We start from the raw sequence: 23,486 nt of genomic DNA on the forward strand, positions 1-23,486 counted from the left end.
AATGGTGATTTTTGGGTTTGAGTTTGTTGTGTTTGATTTGTCTTGATTAGCTTGATGATAATAATGCTTGATTAAGTGTTTAGAAACTTAATCCATGAGTTGTATGAAGTTAAATCGTTGAAAATCATGATTTGGTTACTAGGGTTTGAAACCCTATAAATGGAAACGAAGAAGATGATGATTGTATGGTGTAATATAGCTAAGCTAAGTGTTTATTAGCTTGTTTGATGTAGTCTGACTAGTATTTTAGCAAATGATGATCAAGTTAGGGTTTTGTCCAAAATAAGAGTTGTTGGATAAAATCACAAGTGATGTCTTAATGAATTAAGACATGTATGAGGGGATTAATTTATGTAAATGTTCTAGGTGGTAGCAAGGAAGGATTTGGAGCCTCTCAAGAGAAGCTTTATAAGAATTGGTAGTAGATTGCTATTCTTCAACATAAGGTGAGTTATACTTTTTCTTTAGAGTAAGATTGTATGTTGTAAAGCATATGCAAGCATGTGAATGTATGGATGTAATTGTTAATTATGTCATTGTTATATTTTTGTATGATACATAACTTGTGTTGTGTTTTATGATGTGTATGTTATGCATGCAATGAGTTAGATTAAGGGATACCTAGGAAGAGTATCTTAGAGTATGCATGGAAACAGAGATGTTGATGACCAGTGGTTCACCACTCAGTATATGTGTATGTTTTGCATACAAATAGTTAGATTAAGGGATCCTTAGGAAGAGTATATTAGAATACGCATGGAAACAGAGATGATGACGATTGATGTTTCACCACTCGATATATGTGTAGATGCTTGGTCACTTATGTGACAAGCCAGATATGTTATGTATGATTGTGTTGATTTATGATTATATTATAACTCACCAGACGATATGTCTAAGATATAGTGTTTCCATGTGTTTAACAGGTTTTGGTAGCAAGCATTAGAGAGAGAGGACTTAGAAGCATCAAGCACCACGTACTAGACTTTTGTTTATGCATTTATCCTTGTTTTCTTAGTTATGGTTGTGATATGAATTTGGTTACAACAGTGATGTTTTGGTTGGGAATACTTTTAAAAGTTTTTTGAAACACTGGTTTTTAGTATCCTTTATGTAAAATTTGATATTATTCCCAATATTTTAAATATTAAATGTTTATCAAAAGTACAGGTTGTTACATTTGGTATTAAAGCTGCAGTTTGAGTGAGTTAGGTTGGATTGTCCCTACCTAGGCTTAAACCATGTGAGAAAAAAGAAAGAACCAACATGTTTTAGGGTCTTTTCCTTAAATACTTATGTGAATTTTAATTGCTAGATTACATGGCTTAGTTTATTCATGTTAAGTAAGTAGTTTATGGTTACAAAAATGGTTCCTATTAGAAGCAGAGTAGATCCGCAAGAGTGAAAGACCTTGTATGCCCAAGAGTCATTATAGAATGATATTGCTAATAACATATGATCCTATAGGGTCACACATTATAGCAAGTTACCATCAATTGATTATTTATTAGTATAATGTAACACCTGGTTCCTGGTACGTATTTTTAATTTAAGCATCTTGGAATTTTGATCTAAGACTCGGTGAGTTGGTGGCCCAACTCGTCGAGTAGAAGTTATTTTGACCGGGGAGTTAAGTGACTGACTCAGCGAGTCAGTGACCGGACTCGACGAGTCCGTGCTGTCTGGACAAAAACCCTAAAATGAGGGTTTGCACCCTATATAAGCACCTTAACTTGGCCTCCCTCGTCCCTAAACACTCTCCTAGAGCTGCATATCGAAACCCTAGCCGTTTTTGTGTGTGTGTTAAGGTCATTTTGGTATTTTGTGGACTTGTGAAGCTTGGAAGGAAGAAGAAGAGCTTGAGTATTCGACTTGGGGCTTGTAGATCCAGAAATCTCATTCCATCTTCAGCTTAATCAAGGTAAAATGCCCCTGCTTTGGTTTTTCTTTTGGTGGTTCATCTTTAGATTGTAGATCTTGGGTGCATTTAGGGCTTTTCAAGCCATTTTCGGATTTAAGGAGTGTTATATGGACTCTAGCTTCAGATCTGGGCCTTAAGAGGGGTCTCATGGCCTAAAGGTGCCAACTTTAGGGCCATGAGAGCCCCATGCACATTGTAGGACCATTTATATGGGTTTTTGAGCTAAAAACCCCATGCATGCGCATCAAGTTTGGAACTTTACGTATAAAATGGACATTAGGAGGCCATATCTATGGTTTTGGTGTGTTGGACCTCATTTAAATCGACTGTATGGAATTGGTCAAGGGTGGACTCGACGAGTTGTTCTTGGCACTCGACGAGTCGGTGACCATTGCGCACCAAACCCTTCCTGTGAATGGGTAAATGTTAGGAGGGAAGTCCCTTTTGGGTTTAGACGTGAAAAGGGACCTGGAAGTCATGGGACTCGGCGAGTGGTATGATCAACTCGGCGAGTCCATAGCAATCTCCTAATCTTTGAATATGAACTCGATGAGTTGTTCATACAACTTGGCGAGTCATAGACTTGACAAGTTTTTAAGTTGGAGATGAAATCGACGAGTTCAAGGGGGAACTCGACGAGTCGGATGAGGATGGTCCCGTTGTTATGATTGAAGGAGAACCCGTCGAGTTTTGCTAGACTTGACGAATGGAGACAGGGTTTGTGTGGGATTAGAGGAGCATGGACTCGATGAGTTGGTAGACCAACTCGGCGAGTCAGGTCAACTGAATGTTGACTTTGGCCAATGTTGACTTTGACTGAATTTGGACTGACCCTGTTTAGGGTTGTATGTGATATGTGTTGACTTGAAGGTTGTCGTGTAGGGATCAAGGAGTCGTAGGGAGTCGACTTATGCGCCGGGGATAGTTCAGACATTGCATGACATTGAGGTGAGTTACCATCCAGTAGGGGTGGGTCTAAGGCCACAATGCCGGCCCACCAAAAAGGGGTATTCAGAAGATAATGGTCTTTGTGATAATTATCTTGGTTTGGTTATGTGTTGGTAGTATGCTATGTGTATGGTAGGGATTAGTTTCCCTGACAGTGGTCCTTAGGACCCAAGGGTAGGTCAGTACCCGGATATGCCTGACTGTATGCTTATTTCTGTTGATTGTATGTTAGTAGCAGGGGGTGAAATAGTCCCCAATTACCGGTTGAAAGATACCGATGATGGTTACCGGTTGAAAGATATCGATGAAGGTTACCGGTTGAAAGATACCGACGATATTGTGTGGTATGTGGTATGATGGGGGAACTCACTAAGCTTTGTGCTTACAGTTTTGGTTTTGGTTTCAGGTACCTCTTCGTCCAAAGGGAAAGAGCCGGCGGCGTAGCAGCGCATCACACACACACATGTTTCCGCAAGAAGTTTTTGGGACTGTACTATGATTTTCTATACTTTTGATGTTACAGTTTGAAATACAACATTATGATTTTGTAATGAATGTTTATTGACAATGTTTTGGTAAAACGTTTGCTAAACGCGTTAATTCAAAAACGATATTTTTAGCCTTGAAAATAGGGTCGTTACATATAATTTGATTATTATTAAATATATCAACACTTGTATTTAATTGGAAAATTATTATTTCATGGAAATAATATTTTACTAATTGAGAATTTATTATTTATGAAAATAATATTTAATGGAGAAATAACAGCTTATGAAACATATCATAAAGTGTGATTATTTATAAATTATATTTCATTAAACTAGTTAGAGTTTATTTATAAAAAAATGTGATTTATAAAATATATATATATATATATATATATATATATATTAGAAATCAATTATGTATAAATGATAGCCTTTTATATATATTAGATTTATATATATATATATATATATATATATATATATATATATATATATATAAATCTAAATAGTTAAATAAAATAAATTGACACTTAAAAGTTATCTCTATGACATGTAATAACCATGGGTTTCTTCATGACGAAGGAGACAAGCTTTTCATTTGTTTATTCTACAAACGATGCTTGTAAGTAAGCCTTACCTTTTACTTTATTGTCTTGTTTTTTGCATATAAAAGAAAGGCATTAGACAAGAGTTTTGGCTAATTTTTACTCACCTATTTCTCCATAAAATGACAACCAAATTTCGACTTTTGCATGCCCTCTCTCTCTTCTTCTTTCTTCCATTTGGTGCTAGAAATGAATATCTTAATGTTGCCTCTCTTTAAGGATTTATTTGGTAGAAATCTTAAAGCTTAAGAACAACACTTTTCAAGTATTTACTAGCATATTTTGGTGGTGCAAAGCTTGCTTGGTGGATACATTATAGAGAGCTTAATTTAGAGCTTAATGTCACACGTCATCAACTTCCAACCTCCCATGAGGATCAAAGTCATCAAAGGTTTTTAACACTTTCTTTCTATGGTTGTTTTATAATCTTTCTAAGTCTTGCAAAATGATTCCTTGGTGGGAATAAATTAAACTAGTTTTATTTTTGTTCAAATCTTAAGTCTTCCGTTGCATTGTTTATGTTTTTGAAACAATTTTTGAATAAAAACCCAACAATTGGTATCGGAGCCATTTTTGCAAGACTAGTTAGATTTTTTTTAAGTTGATGAAGTCTTTGTTTTTGGAAGACATGGATGGTTTTCTCTTTGCAAGAAAAATCCATACATATTTTCTATCACAACTTTAAAATGTTTTTAATTGTTATTTTTTGACTAAAAGTTTACATGCATCTTTTTAGTCTTAAAAGTTGTCTTAGAGAAACAAAGAGTTGTTTTATATAATTTTGAGTATATAAATGTGTATGATATGCATATACTAGCCAAAGACCTTTGTGTTGTTGAATGTGTTGATTTATTTAAAATGATTGTAATTATTTATTTATTCATATGGTACGTAATAATTAAATAGATAGTTTTCGTTTGTTAATTTTTGTAAGTAATAGATTAGTTTTAGAAATATTTTATTTTTATAAAAATGTATCAAGAATGAAGATGGTGGCCATTTTGAAGAACGAAATTTTATAAACTTGATTTTATTGAAGTTTCTCAAACTTTATAAAATTATTTTTATAAACTTGCTACAAAGTGTTGAAGCAAGTGGGAGCACATGGAGATTATACAAGATGAAGGTCCCTTATAGGAATGGACTTAATAATTTTGTGATGGCTCACAAAAATTTCAGTAGTTTATGGCTTGGTTTATACACATATGTTATAATTGTTATGCATGCTTGTGTTGTTTTATGTTTATGTTATCATTATTATGTTATGGTTGATAAACTAGTTTTTCAAATGCAAAATAATATTTGAACATAAATAACATCACAAATGAGTTTGGTTTTAATGAAATTTACCTTTTAACATAAGATGATAAAAATAATTTTAAAAATAAAACAAGCATTATCGTTAAAACTTGTAACCAGTAAAATTTCGGAACTAAAATTGTATAAGTTTAAAATAGAGATTTGTAAACTTATCAAACTCCAAACCTTAATTTATAAAAGGAAGTTGTTTTAAAAGATTTACAAATGTTCTAAAGCGCTCAAACATCGACTTAATACTAGCTACTAAACTTTATCGAGGTACTTGTAGGCATCTTCATAATCTTTCCCATAGAATGGGATGTATTTCAACAAAGCAAGTATGTGCCCCTTTAGCTCGAAGTTTGTGGTGTTCGGAATTTCAGGTTGCACAAGACTCGACCCGATATCTCGCATCCTTTTCTTGTATTCCTCCATGGTCATTTCCGCAATGTCATCCATCTCGTCTTCTGGTTCGATGTCTTTTTCGGATTCTGAATCGGTCACATACCTGCTTTATACTTTGTTTGGTTTTTCTTTGGTGCGTCTTTTTCTTTTCACGTTTCATTGTTGCTTTTGCGAAAAATGGGATCAGGATCTTTCAAGCCTGGTATTGTAGTATATGAATATGCTTGGGCCATAAACTAATTGCAACAAAATAGAAAACAAACGCATAAAAGACAAAAAACAGTAAAAAAACTAAACTATCTGAACGATGGCCACGACGTAGACAATGCTTGTCACGGCGTGTTCATTGTAGGGGCAGAAAGTTCTAAACAGAGAATATCTAGAAAAAGCAAATGTAACTTTAGGTGAAATAAATTCCACAAATAGGCTCTACAGCATGGCCCTTGCTTAAAATGTGTAATCACTAAGGCATCTTCAGATTGCGAAAAACCAACACGCCACTGTCTGGCTAGGGATCCCCATGTCGTGGTCTTCAAATTTCTTGATATCTTTTGACTCCGATTGACTTGGTCCAAAATTCCAGCTTCCAGCTCCGCAATTGCTTCCTTTTCATCCCAAACATGTCTTCGCTACTACAAAACAAAATTTAAACAAATTGAGTACCTTTGGTCTTATAGTAAGCATAATTATAGCTAATTGTATTAAAAAAATGCAAAAATATATGATTAAATTTGCACATATCAATGCGGAAGAAAATATGTTTTGGGATGAGTTTGTTTAGCGGATAAAGGAAAAGTATTGTGCTCCTTGTATGCAAAAGAATTCTCGGATAGAATGTTGTTTATTATTGATGTTCTTATAACTGAGAGGGGTCATATTAGTCGCTTTGTGAAAGGGTTGCCTTCTAGGTATGAGGTTATGTGTAGAAAGATGACACTCTAGATGATGCTACTGTGGCTACTCAAAATATCAAATATATGATTGTGAGGAAAGTAAGAAAGAAGCAAAGGGTTGGAGAAAATAGGTCTCAAGCTGATCCGGGCGGTTCCAAGAAGAAGATCCAAATGTCTAGTAGGAATTCAAGCAAAAGGGAGACTCCTACTTGTAACAAATGTGGGAAGTTTCATTGGTGAGAATGCAATTTGGGTAATAGGGAGTGCTACAAGTTTGGTGATCCTAAACACAAGTCCTTCGAATATAAGACGGAAGTTTGTGATGTGGAGTGTTATTCATGTCATGAAAAGGCCAAATCAATACAACTTCTCCAAAATGAAGAGTGAAGTGGTAGTCCAGAACGTGGTGAAGAAAATGGTGCCAACGAAGGTCAAATCTTATGTTTTTCAGTTGACTGCTGATGAAGCAAAGGAGACTCTGGGAGTGGTGTCAAGTACAATACTTGTAAACTCCTTGTCTGCAAGTGTTTTATTTGATTCAGGTGTAGATTATTTATTCGTGTCTCATGAGTTTAGAAATAAATTAAGTAATCCTTTGCTGCCATTAGAAGAAACCAATGTGATAGAGGTAGCATCTGGAGAGCAAGTTAGTATAGGTCACAGTTATCATGATTGTTGCATAGAGAGAGATGGGGGGAAGTTTGATGTTCTGTTGTTTTCGATTAGTGTTAGAGGATTTGATATGATTATTGGAATGGATTGGCTTGAGAAGAATCATGCCAAGATTGCTTGTGATAGTAAGTTGGTATCAGTAGAAGCGCCAAGCGAAAGGAAGATAATTATATATTTGAAGAGGAACCAGTGCATGAAAAGTGTGATCACGACAGTTAAAGCTTAGAAGTTTGTAAGAAAAGGTTATGAGTCGTTTTTGGTGTTTGTGGTAGATTCAAGAAAAGAAAAGAAGAAGTTAGAGGATCTGAAAGTGGTTAGAGATTTTATGGATGTTTTTCCCGATGAACTGTTTGGTTTGCTCCCAATAAGACAAGTGGAGTTTAGCACTGATTTAATTTCTTGTGCTAGCCCGATTTTCAAATCTTCTTATTTCCTAGCTCCTTCAGAAATGCAAGAGTTAATGTCCCAGCTTCAAGAGTTATTATACAAAGGTTTTATTCGGTCGGGTTCTTCACCGTGGGGTGCCCTGGTGTTATTTGTAAAAATGAATTATAGTTCTATGTGGATGTGTATAGATTACTAGGAGCTTAACAAGTTTACCATCAAGAATAAGTACTCATTGGCAAGGATAGATGATCTTTCTGACCAGTTGCAAGGAGCGAATTATTTTCAAAGATCGATCTCTGATTAAGGTATCATTAAGTGTGGGTGAAGAGAAGTGATTTCGAGAAGACAACGTTTAGAACCCATTATGGTAATTATGAATTTCTTGTGATGTTGTTTAGTCTTACAAATTCTCCCGCTATATTTATCGATCTCATGAATCGAGTTTGTAGACCTTTCCTTAATAAGTCGGTTATCATTTTCACAGATGACCTTTTTATATATTCGATGACCGAACAAGAGCGTGAGAAGCATCACCGTGAAGTGTTGCAAGTATTTAATTTTCTTAGATGACCTATGTGCTTATCATATGTGTTCCTAATAATTGTGTTAAATGAGATCATGATTTTTACTCGCTATAAATTATCTATGTATTTTTACTATACTTATATTGTATCAGGTAAAAAGGATAGAGAGAAAAAAGATAATATAATGGTAAAAGACCATGTCAGATATAAAATAATGGTGAGAGACCATACCAAAGAAAATATAATGGTGAAAGACCATGCCAGAGATAGAATAATGGTGATAGACCATACCAGATATAATATAATGGTGAAAGACCATGCCTAACTTAGAGCAATCATCTAGTAGAGTATTGATGACAACCACATACTCTTCTAGACAGTCCAGTGGAACACTAACAGACTCGCAATTTATAAGTGTTAATGAATCATACTATCTGGGAGTATAGATTGTGTGTTCATTCGAGTACTTTATACCCGTCGTGGTTTCCTTACAATAAGCATTGCTAAGGAATCTCCAAAGCAATGTCGTCTACTTGTTTTTACAGAGATCCTTTAAGATAAGACCCTTGAGATTGTCATTTTAGGATCAAAGAGTGAGACTAACGGGAATGAGTAATTGAGATTAAATTTTTTTGGCGTGTTAAAATATACAAAACAATATAATAAAAATATTGTGGTTTGAAAACCTTATGTGCTCACCAGGCTCCCAAGTCTGACCCACTCAGTTTCTTTGTATCACACTAGACAAATGGCCGCACGTTCCGCATAAACACATATATAGTTGAAATCTTTTACAAATATATGTTTTTTTTTAAATATAACAATAAAGTTGTTGTTAAATTTGATATAATAATTCGTATACTAAATTGATATAATATATTGATTATTTTGAATTATATGATAATATATACATCTATTATAACTGCATAATCTCAAACGTTTGAATGACTTCTACCCGCGAGTTGCTCATTAATAAAATTAAATATAATATATAGTTTAATGTTATTTATAGTTGTTGTTATGGTTAATTAATTTCTTAAAATTTATTTGCTTAACGTTTTAATTTCTATCATTATAGTTATTTAAAACATCAAACATTGTTTTTTGATTTTTAAGGGAAAAATATAATCATTTATATAGAGTTATTTTTAACTATTGTTATTGTAAGTTATTTTAAACTACTTATTTGAAAACTTTTAATGATTATAAAAATATCCTTAGGAAATATTTTAGTTAAATTAAGATTATAATTTAGTTTTTGCATTAAGCACTATAATTTATAACTTTTAACTATTTACAAAATATTCATTGGGTTTTTTAAGTGGAACTAAAATTTATATTTAAGTTGAAACTGTAATGTTATATTTAAATTAACAATTTAAGTATTTTGTTAAAACTGTTCAAAAGTCGTAGCTTTAAACTGATAATGGTTTACATACAACATATTAAATCTAATAAATTAAGTATAATATGTTAAAAGTTAAAGATATAACTTTATAAGTAGAAGTAAAGATATCATTTTAATATTGAAATTTAGTTTATTTATGATTATACTTTAGGTTTGATATTTATTTAACCTTATTAACCAACTTATAATAATTATTAGAAAGACACTATAATTTATCACTTTTAACTATTTACAAAGTATTCTTTGGTTTTTTAAGTGTAACTGAAATTTATATTTAAGTTAATACTGTAATGATATATTTAAATTAACAATTTAAGTATTTTTTTCCAAACTGTTCAGAAGTTGTAGCTTTAAACTAATAATTGTTAACAACAACAACATTTTAAATTTAATAAATTAAGTATCATATGTTAAAAGTTACAGACATAACTTTCTAAGTAGAAGTAAATATATTATTTTAAAATTGAAATTTAGTTTACTTATGATTAAACTTTAGGTTTGATATTTATTTACCCTTATTAACCAACTTATAATCATTATTAGAAAGAAGCTACAATCTATCACTTTTAACTATTTACAAAATATTTTTTGTGTTGTTTAAGTTAAACTAAAACTTATATTTAAGTTGACCCAATAATGTTATATTTAAATTAATAATTTAAGTATTTTATATAAGTTGTTCCATAATTGTATTTTTATAACGATAATGGTTTACATCCAACAATATATTACAACCAACAAATTAAGTATAATATGTTAAAAGTTAAAAAACATAACTTTATAAGTAAAAATAAATATATTATTTTAATATGTAAATTTAGTTTATATATGACTATACTTTAAGTTTGATATTTCTTTAACATTATTAATAAATTTATAATTATTATTAGAAAGAAATTGAAAAGTCATGGAAGTTTCAAATGAATGTGGTGAAAGAAAAATGATGGGAGTTTCAAATGAATGTGGTGAAAGAAAAAATGCATCCTTTATAAGTATATAAAGATATAGTTATAGCGGTACGAAGGTACACTCCACCGAGAGATTCAAGGAGTTTAGGCCATTAGTACAATAAGTTAATGTAAGGCTTGTAATGATTACATTTATTCTTATGTTTTGTATAAGTTATGACATCTCAAGTTTTAATAATCAACGAAAAATATTTTCTTCGAAAATACTTTTACGGGACCAAATTCTGCAATTATAAATATACTTTGTTTAAAATAAGCATAAATAAAAAGATATTTTTTACCGTGAAATAGGGAATGTCACACTGTCACTCCTCAACCCTCTTTACCATTCAACGACTGCTATTCCGACCAACAACTTTTGTGACCAATGCTTCCTCTCCAACGAAATTGTGTTGAGCTTTGTACTCTCTGGATCTCCACTAAGATGACTCTTACTCTCATTTCCGGACTTGTAAGTCTCTATCTTACTCTCTAAGCTCGCGTCCTTTCTCATGGGTGTCTTGTTGATTTTGAGGCCCTATGAAAATGTTACAATTTGGCCCCTAAACATATTTTGTTATGTATAAGAAAAATTCATTAATACTACGATAAGTTGATAACTATTACAAAAACAATAAAAAAAGAATGATGATATAAAATATAATCTTACATTTTTACATGTATCACGATGCTCTCATAGCATTCTTAGAAGCATAGTTGTTCACCAACTCTTCATAATCATTACTATCCAATATATTGTTCAAAATAACAATCATTTCCAAGCCATTAAGTCTTTTTGTGACATTGTGGATCATAAGTAGGACTTTAACAATTTTAATTTTTAGAAAGTTGTTACTAAAGATGTAACAATTACTAGAATAGTCAGCAAGACTCTATATATATTAATTGATTTAGGAAAACAACTAACTGTTTTCATATATTTTAAAACATATGTAGGGTTATTACTTTCAATCGGTAAGAACTAACCAACCATTTTTAATTCTGAATAAAGTTCGTACTAAAGTGCAACTTCAAGACAACTACAACACAACTTATGATATTTGTCATCAAAAATTTTCAACTTTTAAGTAAGCAAAAAGCCAAAATTCTTTTCATACTTATCGTGTTGTGCAAAGCTTGTTTTAAGAGAAGACATCCCTTGAAATTGAAACAATAAAACACAAAAGCTACAACACAAGTTGATTGATTTTGAAATCGAAAAACAGTAGGTCAGCATCAGATTTCTTAGAAAATTGATTCTGATTGATGAAATTAAATCATTCAATTAATGAATAATATGAAATTAGAGGACAAAAGTCATTCTCAATTTGAGTGATTTTATTGGATTTTGAAACTTACAATTTTGATTTATGAATCAAATGATGCATTGATTTTGAAACAATTGATTAATCTATAATCAAACACCCCCCCCCCCCCCCATGACTTAATGATTTCAAGAGAATGAGTGGCATCGTAACGACTTCCAACTTGGATTGGCAAGAATCAGAGGGTGTACTGACTTTGGCTTGGTAACTATACCTTTGAATCAATTTTTTTTGGGTCTCGATTACTAGTCTACTACAATGAATCGTATGTAAGAATTTCTCCCCCTCCACGACATGGGCCCTATGGTCGCCCACCTCGCAAACCCTCAAAGATGCCCATGTCCTTTCTTTTCTTGTCTCTCACTAGAATGTGAAATGATGAACTTTGAAAGAAAATATAAGTAATGCAATAGTAAAACTGTAAAAGTACTAAATGTTGCAATAAAGTTTTTTTTTTTATTAATTATTTAGTGTATACAGTCACAAAAATTAGCTTATTATTATTTAGAGTTTTTAATTGGGATAATGACTTAAAATGGTAATATACTTTTTGATTTGTACACATTTGACCAATGAGTTTTTCTTTGTCCACATTTGACCATTTAACTTGTATTTTTTATCCACAGTCAGTCCTTATAACCGGCTACTCCAGGTTAAGCCAAAAAATTGACATAATAGGTTAATATATTTTTTAGTTTGTACACATTTAGTCCTTAATGTTTTTGTACACATTTAGTCCTTACAACCAGTGTTCTCATATATGACTCGTCTTTCACTTATATCAGTAACCTAATTCATAAATCGGTCAAATAATTTTAGTGTTATACTTTTCTCCAAATAGAATATATCTTTGTCTCCGGTTTCATTTATCTGCATAGCAGACAACGAGTATGTAAAGTATTGATATATATATATATATATATATATATATATATATATATATATATATATATACACATATATATACTTATTGATGTACACATACACATTGTAACACCCGATTTCCAGATCGGACCGATTTAGGGTTTTGTAACACCCCGAAACCTAGGTATAATATTTTTATGAGTTGATTGAGAAACTTGTCGAGTTGGATGCCCCAACTCTTCGAGTAGAGACGGATTTGGCCACGTGGGTTTTGCGACCAACTCGGCGAGTCGGAGGGACCAACTCGACGAGTTGGCGCTGTGAGAGGAAAACCTAAATCTTTGGGGTTGGGTCCTATTTAAAGGACCTTAAGCCCCCATTTCCGCCTCTCCATCCACCTCACTCCCCTGTGTGAAACCCTAATCGTCTATATTGGTCTAAGAGAGAAATAGAGCTAATCTTTGGGCATTTTAGTGCAATTTTGGAAGAGCAGAGAAGAGTATCAAAGCAAGGAACAAGAAGGGACTGTTGGATCCAGTGTTCATCCACTCTTTAGCTTCTGTTGGAAGGTAAAAGTCACCACCTTGCTCATCATTTTGATCAGATCTCTTTTCTAGGGAGTTTTTAGGGCTTTTTCCATCTTCCCTTGAGACTTTGAGCATTTTGAGTTTCCAAGAGATTAAGACTTCAGATCTGGACATTGTGAGGTCCCTTAAGCCCAAAGGTCCAAGCTTTATCAAGCTAGAGGAGAGGTTTATTGCTTAGAACCCTAAATGGAAGTTGTTTTGGCATTTCAAGCTCGAAGTGCCATGCATGGACGTAAAGCTTGTAGCTTTACGTGGTATCTCAGCCTTGGGAGGCTAGATATAGAGTTTGGTGTTGTAACTATGCCTTAAAATGTCTGAATGAGAGAAGGGTCTGAAGGGACTCGATGAGTCAATGAGCTGACTCGATGAGTCGGCTAGGGTTTTCCCCAACGAGTCTGGACATGAGTAACTCGGCGAGTTGATGAGACAATTTGACGAGTTAAGTTGGGTTTTTGCAACATGTCTAAAGGAACGAGGGGACTCGACGAGTCACGTAGATGCACTCGACGATTCGGGTCAACATGGACTGTTGACTCGAGTGTTGACTTCTGTTGACTTTAGGGTTTCGTCAAGATAGGAACTATGGAGACCATGGAGGGGTAGAATAGTCTTTTACCCATTCCAAGAGATTAGAGAGAGAAAATAACTTGGTTTATTTGTTGTTGTGATTTAAGTGTTAATTAGATATAATTATCGTATGTGTTAGGCGGAGGCTAGATTGGTGATTTGTGTGCGCAGTCTATTTTCTTACTTACTAAGTGAGTCTTCTCACTATACTTACCTTGAGTGGTAATTTTGTGTGACCGGAGGGTATTGTATGCTTATATTGAGTATTGTTGTACCCTGCATTATGTCTTTGTGATTTATGTTGTGTATTATGTTGAGCTTTACTGAGTTCGGACCACAGGGTCCACCCGAGTTGTGGGACCGGAGGTTCCACTAAAACACATCGACCAGAGAGTCTTATTTGAGATATACCCACGAGAGGCTAATGAGTTATGTGTGGTATTTTGTGGAACTCACTAAGCTTCATGCTTACCGTGTTATGTGTTATGTCTTTCAGGTACTTCTCAGGATCACGGGAAGGCGCCGATTTGATTGTACGCATGAGATGGAATTTATGTTTTTGAGGATCCTGGATTTTATCAAACAATTTATGAATTTGTGTTTTTGACAATTTGACAATTGTGGTTTTTGGAATGTGATATTGACAATTATATGGTTTGAAAATGAAAATTTTGTTTTGAAAATTTTTTGTTGTGAAAATGGGACGTTACATGCATACACGCATTGACACACACACACACATACACATTGAGATACATATGCAAATCATATAAATATATTGAAATGCATATACATATACCTACGCATACTTATTAATTGATGTAGGGGTGGTAAATCGGGTCATCGTGTCGTGTTTTTGTTTTACACGACACGAGAAGGTTTTATGTAACACGAATACGACACGACACGATCTCGGTTCTTTTTAACTAACACGAAAACAAACCGATTAAAAAACGATAAACACGACACGACACGACAAAGATAACATGAAATAACAATTAATGTATTTAATTAATATTTATTCATACATAACACGACATACACGACAAAAAATGTTAGATTGTGTCAATTTCGTGTCAAATTTTAAACATGAACACGACATGACACGACGTCGTGTTTTTTGCACTTGACACGAACACGAATTTGAATGTCAATTTTGTCTCAATTTCGTTTCGTATCGTGTATTTTTGTCGTGTGGTGTCATCAATTGCCACCCGTAAATTGATGTATATGTACACACACATACACCTGCACACACAAACATATTGACAAACATATACACATATATACATATTTACATAAATATACTGATACACATACACATACACACATACGCTTATACATGCATATGAATACATATAAATAAACATATATACATATACACACACACATATTGACATACACATACATACAAATACATATACATCGTATAATTGTAAGATCCTACGATCCTACCTATGATAACCTTGTTGGATCGCAATGGAATTGCTTTATATGTAAGATCGTAGGACCAGGATCAGGATCGTTAGATCGGGATCCGATCCGATCACTAGTACAGAAGATGTTTAATAAAGCAGTTTATTTTATTTATTGATGCGGTTATTCAACCGCTTCAAATAATATAGCATTATAAAATAGTGTTGTTTTTTGAGGCGGTTCTTTAACCGCCTTAGAAAATGTCCAAAACCGCCTCATAAAAATAGCTTCATAAATTATACTTATTTTTTGATGCTGTCCAGAACCGTCTTATAAAGTATACTTATTTTTTGATGCTGTCCAAAACCGCCTTATAAAATATAGCTTCATAAAATAGAGTTATTTTTTGATGATATTATTGAACAAGCTTAGAAAATAAATGGCCTTTTAAAATACAATACGAATGACAACATAAAATATCATAAATCATTTGTTGATGCTTATAGTCAACATCATTAGAAAATGGAACCCCTTACGCCAAAAAAAAAAACGCTCTATTAAATAGCACAATTTGGTTGCCATCAATGGCAGCAAAAAAAAAATAATACCAATAAGCAAAAAGGTATTACAAAATACTACACCATTACACAAAAAACAATTAATTTATAGTTTAAATTTTAGTTATAATAAAACACAAAACATCCTAATGAAGGTAACTACATACGCATATTCAAGTTTTTTTTGATATAGACGTGTTCAGTTTCGTTATCACCATCTTCATATAGCCCCTCTTCGGTATCTTGCAGACTTTTAAAGATGATGCCCACCTTGGACTCTGTTACCTCGCTTCAGTAGGATTTCAGAAGCTAAATTACAAAGTAATTTTATCAAAAGGAATACAATCCTTTTAATCAAAAGGTAAATTACACAGGTTAGAAATATTATCAATACAAAGGAAAAAACTTGCCTTAATTCAATTTTTGTAGATAAAAGACATGAGATTGTTTCTTTTTTTAGGTTTTTTCTACCTTTATATCTTCCCCTGCATAGATATGTGCTCTCCTTTGAACGTCACAAGCTTCTTTGCCCAACCCCTTCTTACTTCCACAACCTAACTTAAGAAATCAGAGTATCGGATATATAGATTAAGTAATTTTATGAATCAAAATTATAAATCAAAATATCATAAACATATCTGACAGTCTTGACGATGGATTGATCGCGATGAACAAAGATGATTATAGTAGAGGTCGACTCCTCAAAGATTATTCAGATTCATCACGTTGCTGACCTGAAGTCGTGAATCAGCAACGATAGGAGTGAGGTCGACCGAAATCAGAGATGATGAGGGCCGTGGCAGCCCGAATCGACAATGATGCAGACACGGGTGAGAGGACTCAAGGATGTTGGTGAGGGTGGCAGTAGTCGATGATATTAGGGTTTGTGTGGCCAAATGAAATTAGATTAAGGAAATATAAAGGGGAAAAGAAAGGCATCGAGCGGGGAATGAAATTTTGGAAGGAGCTTCAGCCCGGGAACAAAAATGAGGAGGGAACTCAATCCAAAACCGCATCAAAAAATACATTTGCTATTACCGTAGTTTTGGAAAATGACATCAAAAAATACATTTATTAGTGCGATTTTTAAAAGTAGCATCAAAAAAATGCATTTATTAGTGCTTTTTAAGAACACAGCATCAAAAAATACATTTATTATTAGTACAGTTTTAGAAAACTGCATCAAAAAATACATTTATTAGTACGATTTTGAAAAACAACATCAAAAAATACATTTATTAGTGCGTTTAAATGAAATAGCATCAAAACTACATTTGTTAGTGCGGTTCCTTAATTTATTAATGCGAAAATGTTTTAATGGTGCGGTTTTAGGCTACAACCGCACCAAAAAAAAAAAAAACTCATTGCACTAAAAAATACGTTTTGTACTAGTGATCGAACCTACCATTCCATGAAAATTACCATATTATGATTCAGTTTTTATTATCTTTACTCATTTATTTGTTGACTTTGTCTCCTTACCCAATGCTTAATCGAGAATAGCCACATTCTTGTACTGCTTTTTGAACCGTAAATGACATACAACCATAATTTTTTTTCCTTTTACATTTTACCCTTATCAATGGTAGAATTTAAGATTTAGCTTTGACTTGTTATTATTTTCTTTCTTTAATAGTTCAAGCTCAACAATAAAAGTGAACATATTTTCAGGTGTTTTTTTTTTTTTTTTTTTTTTTTTTTTTTTTTTTTTTTTAATTTCAAGTATTTTTCCTTGAGAGCTTGAGAAATTACAGTTTTTATTTAAGTTTCAAAAGTTGAAATTGTTATCAATTTCCTTTTTTATAGTTAAAGCAAAGCAAATAACATAAAGGTTGTGAGTAGTTATTTTCGTATGATATAAATTAATATTAATAATCTTTTTAGCTATTTAACTATGTCATTAATCACTATATGACAAGTTACTTTTCTTTTTTGAGTTACTTAATCATGATATACGAAAACAATTTTTATATATGATCATTTATCTTTGGGTTTTATAGAAAAATCTCATTATTTTTGGAATTTTTTGATAAAGTCATCACTTCTGTTTTTTGAACAAAAAAGTTCCTAGTATCTAACATTTTGCTTAAATTAATGAAAAAAGAAAATTAGTTTTTACATTTTAACAGGAAATGACAAATTATATGATTTCTCAAAAACAATAGAATTTTTCTATTAAAAAAAATTTAAGACTATCAAAATAATTTCCAAAAGAATAAGACTTCTATGCATAAAACCTTTTATCTTTTTATGTAATGTTTTGTGGGATTTTAGGATCCGATTCCGATCTTATGATCTCGATCTTGCAAACCTAAAACAATCCCATTGAAATCCTGATGCAACAACCTTAATTAATAAAACGATATATAGGACTTAAATAAAATAAATTTTAAGGATGTTAAAATATATATGGGCATAAAATAAAATTTTGGAATACAATACAACAAATAAAACCCTTGGACTAGAGTTGCACATGCATGGAGCTAGCAATATCTCACACGAGGGAATTTCGTAATTTGCTCTTTATATTAAATTAGATTCAGTTGTCATTCAAAAACTGGTTATCAATTCAAGATTGAAAGTCAATGGCATCAACTTGTGATCAGTTTGAACCATGGAGAGACCTGAGAGGCAAAATCGTGATGATTACCGGTGCATCCTCCGGTCTTGGTCGGGATTTTTCAATTGATTTAGCAAAAGCCGGTTGCAGGATCATTGCAGCTGCACGTCGAACAGATCTCCTCCAATCTCTATGCGATGAAATTAACAATATGGAATCATCAATCTCTGATCATATTGATGTTCATGCTCATGCAAACCAACGTCAAATTGCAGTGGCTGTTGAGCTTGATATCTGTGCTGATGGATCTACCATTGAAGCTTCTGTGCAAAAGGCTTGGGAGGCTTTTGGCCGGATCGATGTTCTGATCAACAACGCCGGTATTCGAGGTATATATATCTTGGAATAATATATTTTTCATCTCTCCTTGAGTCAGTTTTTTTCTTTAATTATTTATTTTATTTAAGTGATACTTTTTGATATCTTTCGTGTAACTGAGAGTAAGATGAATTTTACAAAGTTGTTTCCGCCCAGATGTAATTGTTGTCTTTCTACTTTCCGGCTAGTTCTCTATAAAAGTTTTGCTGTTAAAAAAAAAAAAAAACAAAGTTGTGAATTAGTATGTTTGTTTTATATATTATTTTACAAAGTTCGACTTAATTTGACATAATACCGACGAATAAGGCTTGAGCTTTGCACAAGTCATTTATTACAACTGATTCAGATCTACACAACGCGGAAAAATGTGCAGTTTCATCGGTAATTATGATAATAAAATTAGGAATAGACATGTGTTTATATAGTTGTAATTAAGAGTTATTCCATCATATATAATTAATACCTATCCATACATGCTAAGGTATATTTCTTAATTGTTAATATAAATGTTAATTATTTAAATACAAAAATAAAAATAAAAATAAAGTTAAAGCCATGGAATTTAACTTCGAGCCTATGCAAATTGCAATATAATGCAAACCATGCATGTGGGCGGGGGCAACCATCTTCAAAGTAGGGTCATTAAGAGTTGAATTTTATGAGAATAAAACCTCACCAACTCATTTTTAATGCATGTTTTTCTCCAAGTCATTGTACTTAACGTACCAAGTCACCAAATTGATGGTTGAATTTATTAAAGCATGCCATTAAATGAAAATATAACAATTTAAATGTTTATAGCTCCACCAAACTACTTATTTACTTGTAAATTATAAGGAAAATATGTCTATCAAGAAGACATGTCAATCAATAAAGACATTCTATAACAATTTATAAGTAGCACTCATTAATTTTACTTTTAAATCTACATTTTTTGTCCACTATCTTCGACAGGAGGGACACATTTTCAATATACCTTGTACCAGTGTGATACAAACTTTAATAAAAATAAGATATATATCTGAATAGACAACAAAAACAAATGGTTATAAAAGTCAAACTAATTAATTAAACTGTATATAAATTATAGTTAAAAGTTTCAACGATAGTATTACAAATAAATTACACTGAGATCTCTAATTTTGTCAACCAGTTTGAACTCCTCCACGTCATGCTCATCACTCACATCCATTTACAGTTAACGATGTTGAGATCTCTGATATTGAATGAACATAATTATATGATCGAGACCTCATTTATCTTATTTAATTTTTCTTGAATAACAGCTAATTTGGCATTGATCAATTTCCGGGTTCAAGTTCTCATCTGTTTGACTGTTTCAAATTCATATTTTCTAGGCTTATCAAAAGATCCCCTCCTTCTTTGTTTACTTTTAGATTTTTCCCTAATGTTTTCCAATAAAAAAAGGTTGAGTTACAATAACATATATTCTTTAATGTTGCAACATGCATGCATTTATAGGTCCTGTACGAGGTGCATTGGATTTGTCAGAAGAAGATTGGGAAAAAGCCTTTAAAACAAATGTAACAGGATCATGGTTGGTATCTAAGTATGTTTGTCGTCATATGGTTGCTCTTAATCAAGGAGGATCCATAATCAATATGTCTTCTTGTGCTGGTCTTAATCGTACTCATGAAAAGGGAGCAGTTGCATATATTTCTTCAAAAGCAGCGTTTAATACCATGACAAAAGTGATGGCAATGGAACTTGGAAAACACAAAATAAGGGTAAACTCAATATGTCCCGGGATTTTTAAATCTGAGATTACGGAGGAACTCTTGCAAAAGAAATGGCTCAAGAATGTGACTTCAAAAATTGTGCCATTGGGAGATTTTGGCACTACGGACCCAGCCTTGACATCCATGGTTAGGTACCTAGTTCATGGCTCGCCAGACTATGTGACTGGTAACATTTTCATCATTGAAGCTGGATACACCTTATCAACTGTACCACTTTATTCATCTCTTTGAACTTACTCTTGTTGTAAGAACTATATGCTATGTTTGCAATCAGAATAAAGATGACACGTGTGCTAATTGATATACAAAATCTTGTTAGCTTAATTGCTAGTACTTTTGAAAGTATGTATGTATTAAAGGCTTAAAGAAAAAAAGGATTTTAAATCTCAGATATATTTTTTTTACCATAATTCATCATTCTTTTGCAAGTTTTGGATCTAAACATATTCAAGATGTTTGTCTTCTTAATTTTATAATATGGTTGTTTTTATTTCTTGATGTAATAAAGTTAGATATGCATGGTTTATATTATTTATATATTATTATTTTATTTATGCAAATGTCAATGTAGCCCATAGAAGTGTTGGTTTTGGTTTTAAATTGTCCCTAAACTTTTTTTTAGCTTTCTAAGGGAATCAAGTCCTTTTACCTGTATTTTTAGTTCGCTCACCTATTGTTGGAAGTAACATGGATTCTATCCATGCCCTTATATGTAGAAATCCCATAACATGCTTACCATAAATTGACAAAAACTTGCTTGCCATAAGTCCATACAATCTGACAAGGCCTTCCCATCATAATTGGTCTTTCAATGGTAACACCTCTAATTGTCATGATCACCAAAACCTTGATATTACTTGTTTCCAAACCCAACTTCAGTTGTCGCTTTTGAAAGACGAGATCAATGCACAACTGACACATATGAAAGAATAATATAAGGGGGAGTTGGGCTCCTTGAACATGGACCTGGACGATTTGAGGGATGCTCGTATGGAAATTACATCATAGCTCAACACCATGATGAATAAGGTGCTTATTGTGTGCATATTTGTTGTTTGTGTCTCGCTTGTAGGAGTTGCTTTTGGCAGATACCTGCTCTTCTAGTGATGAGGTTGAGTATGTATATATTAGCAATGTATATGTGCTTATTGTGCTTGCAATGTTCTATGTTCAAGCCATTTTAATGTAATGTATTTGTATATGGGGTTAGGAAGTCACTGAAGAAACCCATATCTTTTGTAAAAGCCCATCTTTTGTAACTACCACCCAATCATATAAATGGTAAATTAGTATTTGTCTTAGATATTGTATTTTGTATTTTATGTAATGCTTTTAAATTCTATATCATGTATGAGTTTTGGTCTTGAACAAGAAGGGTCCACCTGATGCAACCATATGTGTGGGGTTTTTTCTATCTTATAAGGCTACTGGGAGTGGAGCGCAAAGGCTCCTCGCTATGAGCTCGCTAGGAAAAGGAACACTGCCCTGCTAGGAAAAAGAACACCACCCCTAACTCTCGCTAGGGGGCTTGCCAAATTTCGTTTGATATGTCCTTAATGAGAGAGAGAGAGAGAGAGAGAGAGAGAGAGAGAGAAAGAAAAGAGCAATGGTTGGTTGTGATTGGTTGTGGCTATTTGTTTTTTTTCAAAACAAAACCTATGTTGCAATGTGCTAAGAGTGTTACCGATTGTTTCTAACCTAATATATAAATAAGACAAGGGACTGGATCCTTCCAAAGGAAGAAGATAATGCCATTTTTAATAAAGAGAGAGAAACTATTGCAAATCTTTGTTTTAGACAATGGGGGCTTAGAAAAAAGAATGTACCTGATTTGTTGGAGCTACATCTTAGGCCATCCATAATGGGAGTTATATGAAGGTTTAGTAGAATAAATGTGAATATAGTATAGATAACAGAGAGTGTGGGGTTGAATGACCATGCAACGGTTCAATAGAATTGTAAAGAAATTTTATGATTTTGTTAAGAATTAAAGTGAATGTATATATTTTCTTTCCTATTTGGCATTTCATACAACTCTCCGTGGGTTTAATCGATTGGAGATGACCTTACGAGGACACAAGAGGTTAAGAGAAACCAAATTTCTTGGTTGTATATTGCTTGTGGATATAGTCCTTGTGTTTTATTCAAAATTACATAATATGTCCAAATTTTGAGACCCTTTAAACATGATAGTGAATGTCTCCGCAACAAAGTGCAAAACCTAAGGAGAACGATCTAAATTTTTTTACTGAACTTATAATTTTAGGTAAAACATATGGACCAAATTTGTAACTTACTTTAGTTTTTATTATATAAACAGGTTATTTGCAAAATATACAAAAAAAAATGTTTATTAAAAAGGAAATGATCATAATAGTTAATCACAAAAAAATATTTTTTCAAAAAATAGTCAAAATTCAAAAAATACCATAATTCGTCCTAAAATCCAGCTGGCCGATAATTTCTTTTTGAAATTTTTTCTTTTTAAATTTTCATAGTTCATTGCTTTGTAAAAATCTTGGTGGTATTGTGATTTTCTTTTTAGATTCTTACAGTCACCTTTGTAATCCAAACCCACATGATAATTGTTATGAAATTCATATGTGAAAGTTATAATTTTTTTTTAATTAGTTTAATAACTTTTACTGAATAACCTATTTTTTAAGTTAAAAATATATGATTTACCGACATTCAAATTAAGAGTTTAATATGTTCATGAATCATGATAATCATTGTTACAAAGAACACAACAAAAAATATATTCAATTCAAACAAGGTTTGCCTGCAGAAGTTATGAACGATTAAAATTTGTTTTTTTATATATTTTTCACCACAAAGTCTATTTTGAAGCTAAAACATATTCTTACCGACATCCGAATTTGGATCATAATATGTCAATGAAAACCCCTCTTTTCAAATACCACAATGAAAAAACTCAAACTCAAAAAAGTATGAAAAAAATCATGAATGTT

General features: G+C 32.5%; 1 protein-coding gene across 1 annotated transcript; it reads left to right on the forward strand.

Moving 5' to 3' along the window:
* The first annotated feature begins 18,297 nt into the window (after positions 1 to 18,297).
* Positions 18,298 to 20,847, forward strand: LOC111891758 (uncharacterized). Its single transcript, XM_023887824.3, has 2 exons — positions 18,298 to 18,765; positions 20,237 to 20,847. The coding sequence occupies exons 1-2, from the start codon at positions 18,402 to 18,404 to the stop codon at positions 20,743 to 20,745; spliced, it is 873 nt and encodes a 290-aa protein (XP_023743592.1). The 5' UTR covers positions 18,298 to 18,401; the 3' UTR covers positions 20,746 to 20,847.
* Positions 20,848 to 23,486: the final 2,639 nt, after the last annotated feature.

This window comes from Lactuca sativa, chromosome 5, assembly GCF_002870075.4.
Source record: "Lactuca sativa cultivar Salinas chromosome 5, Lsat_Salinas_v11, whole genome shotgun sequence".
NCBI classification, from domain to species: domain Eukaryota; kingdom Viridiplantae; phylum Streptophyta; class Magnoliopsida; order Asterales; family Asteraceae; genus Lactuca; species Lactuca sativa.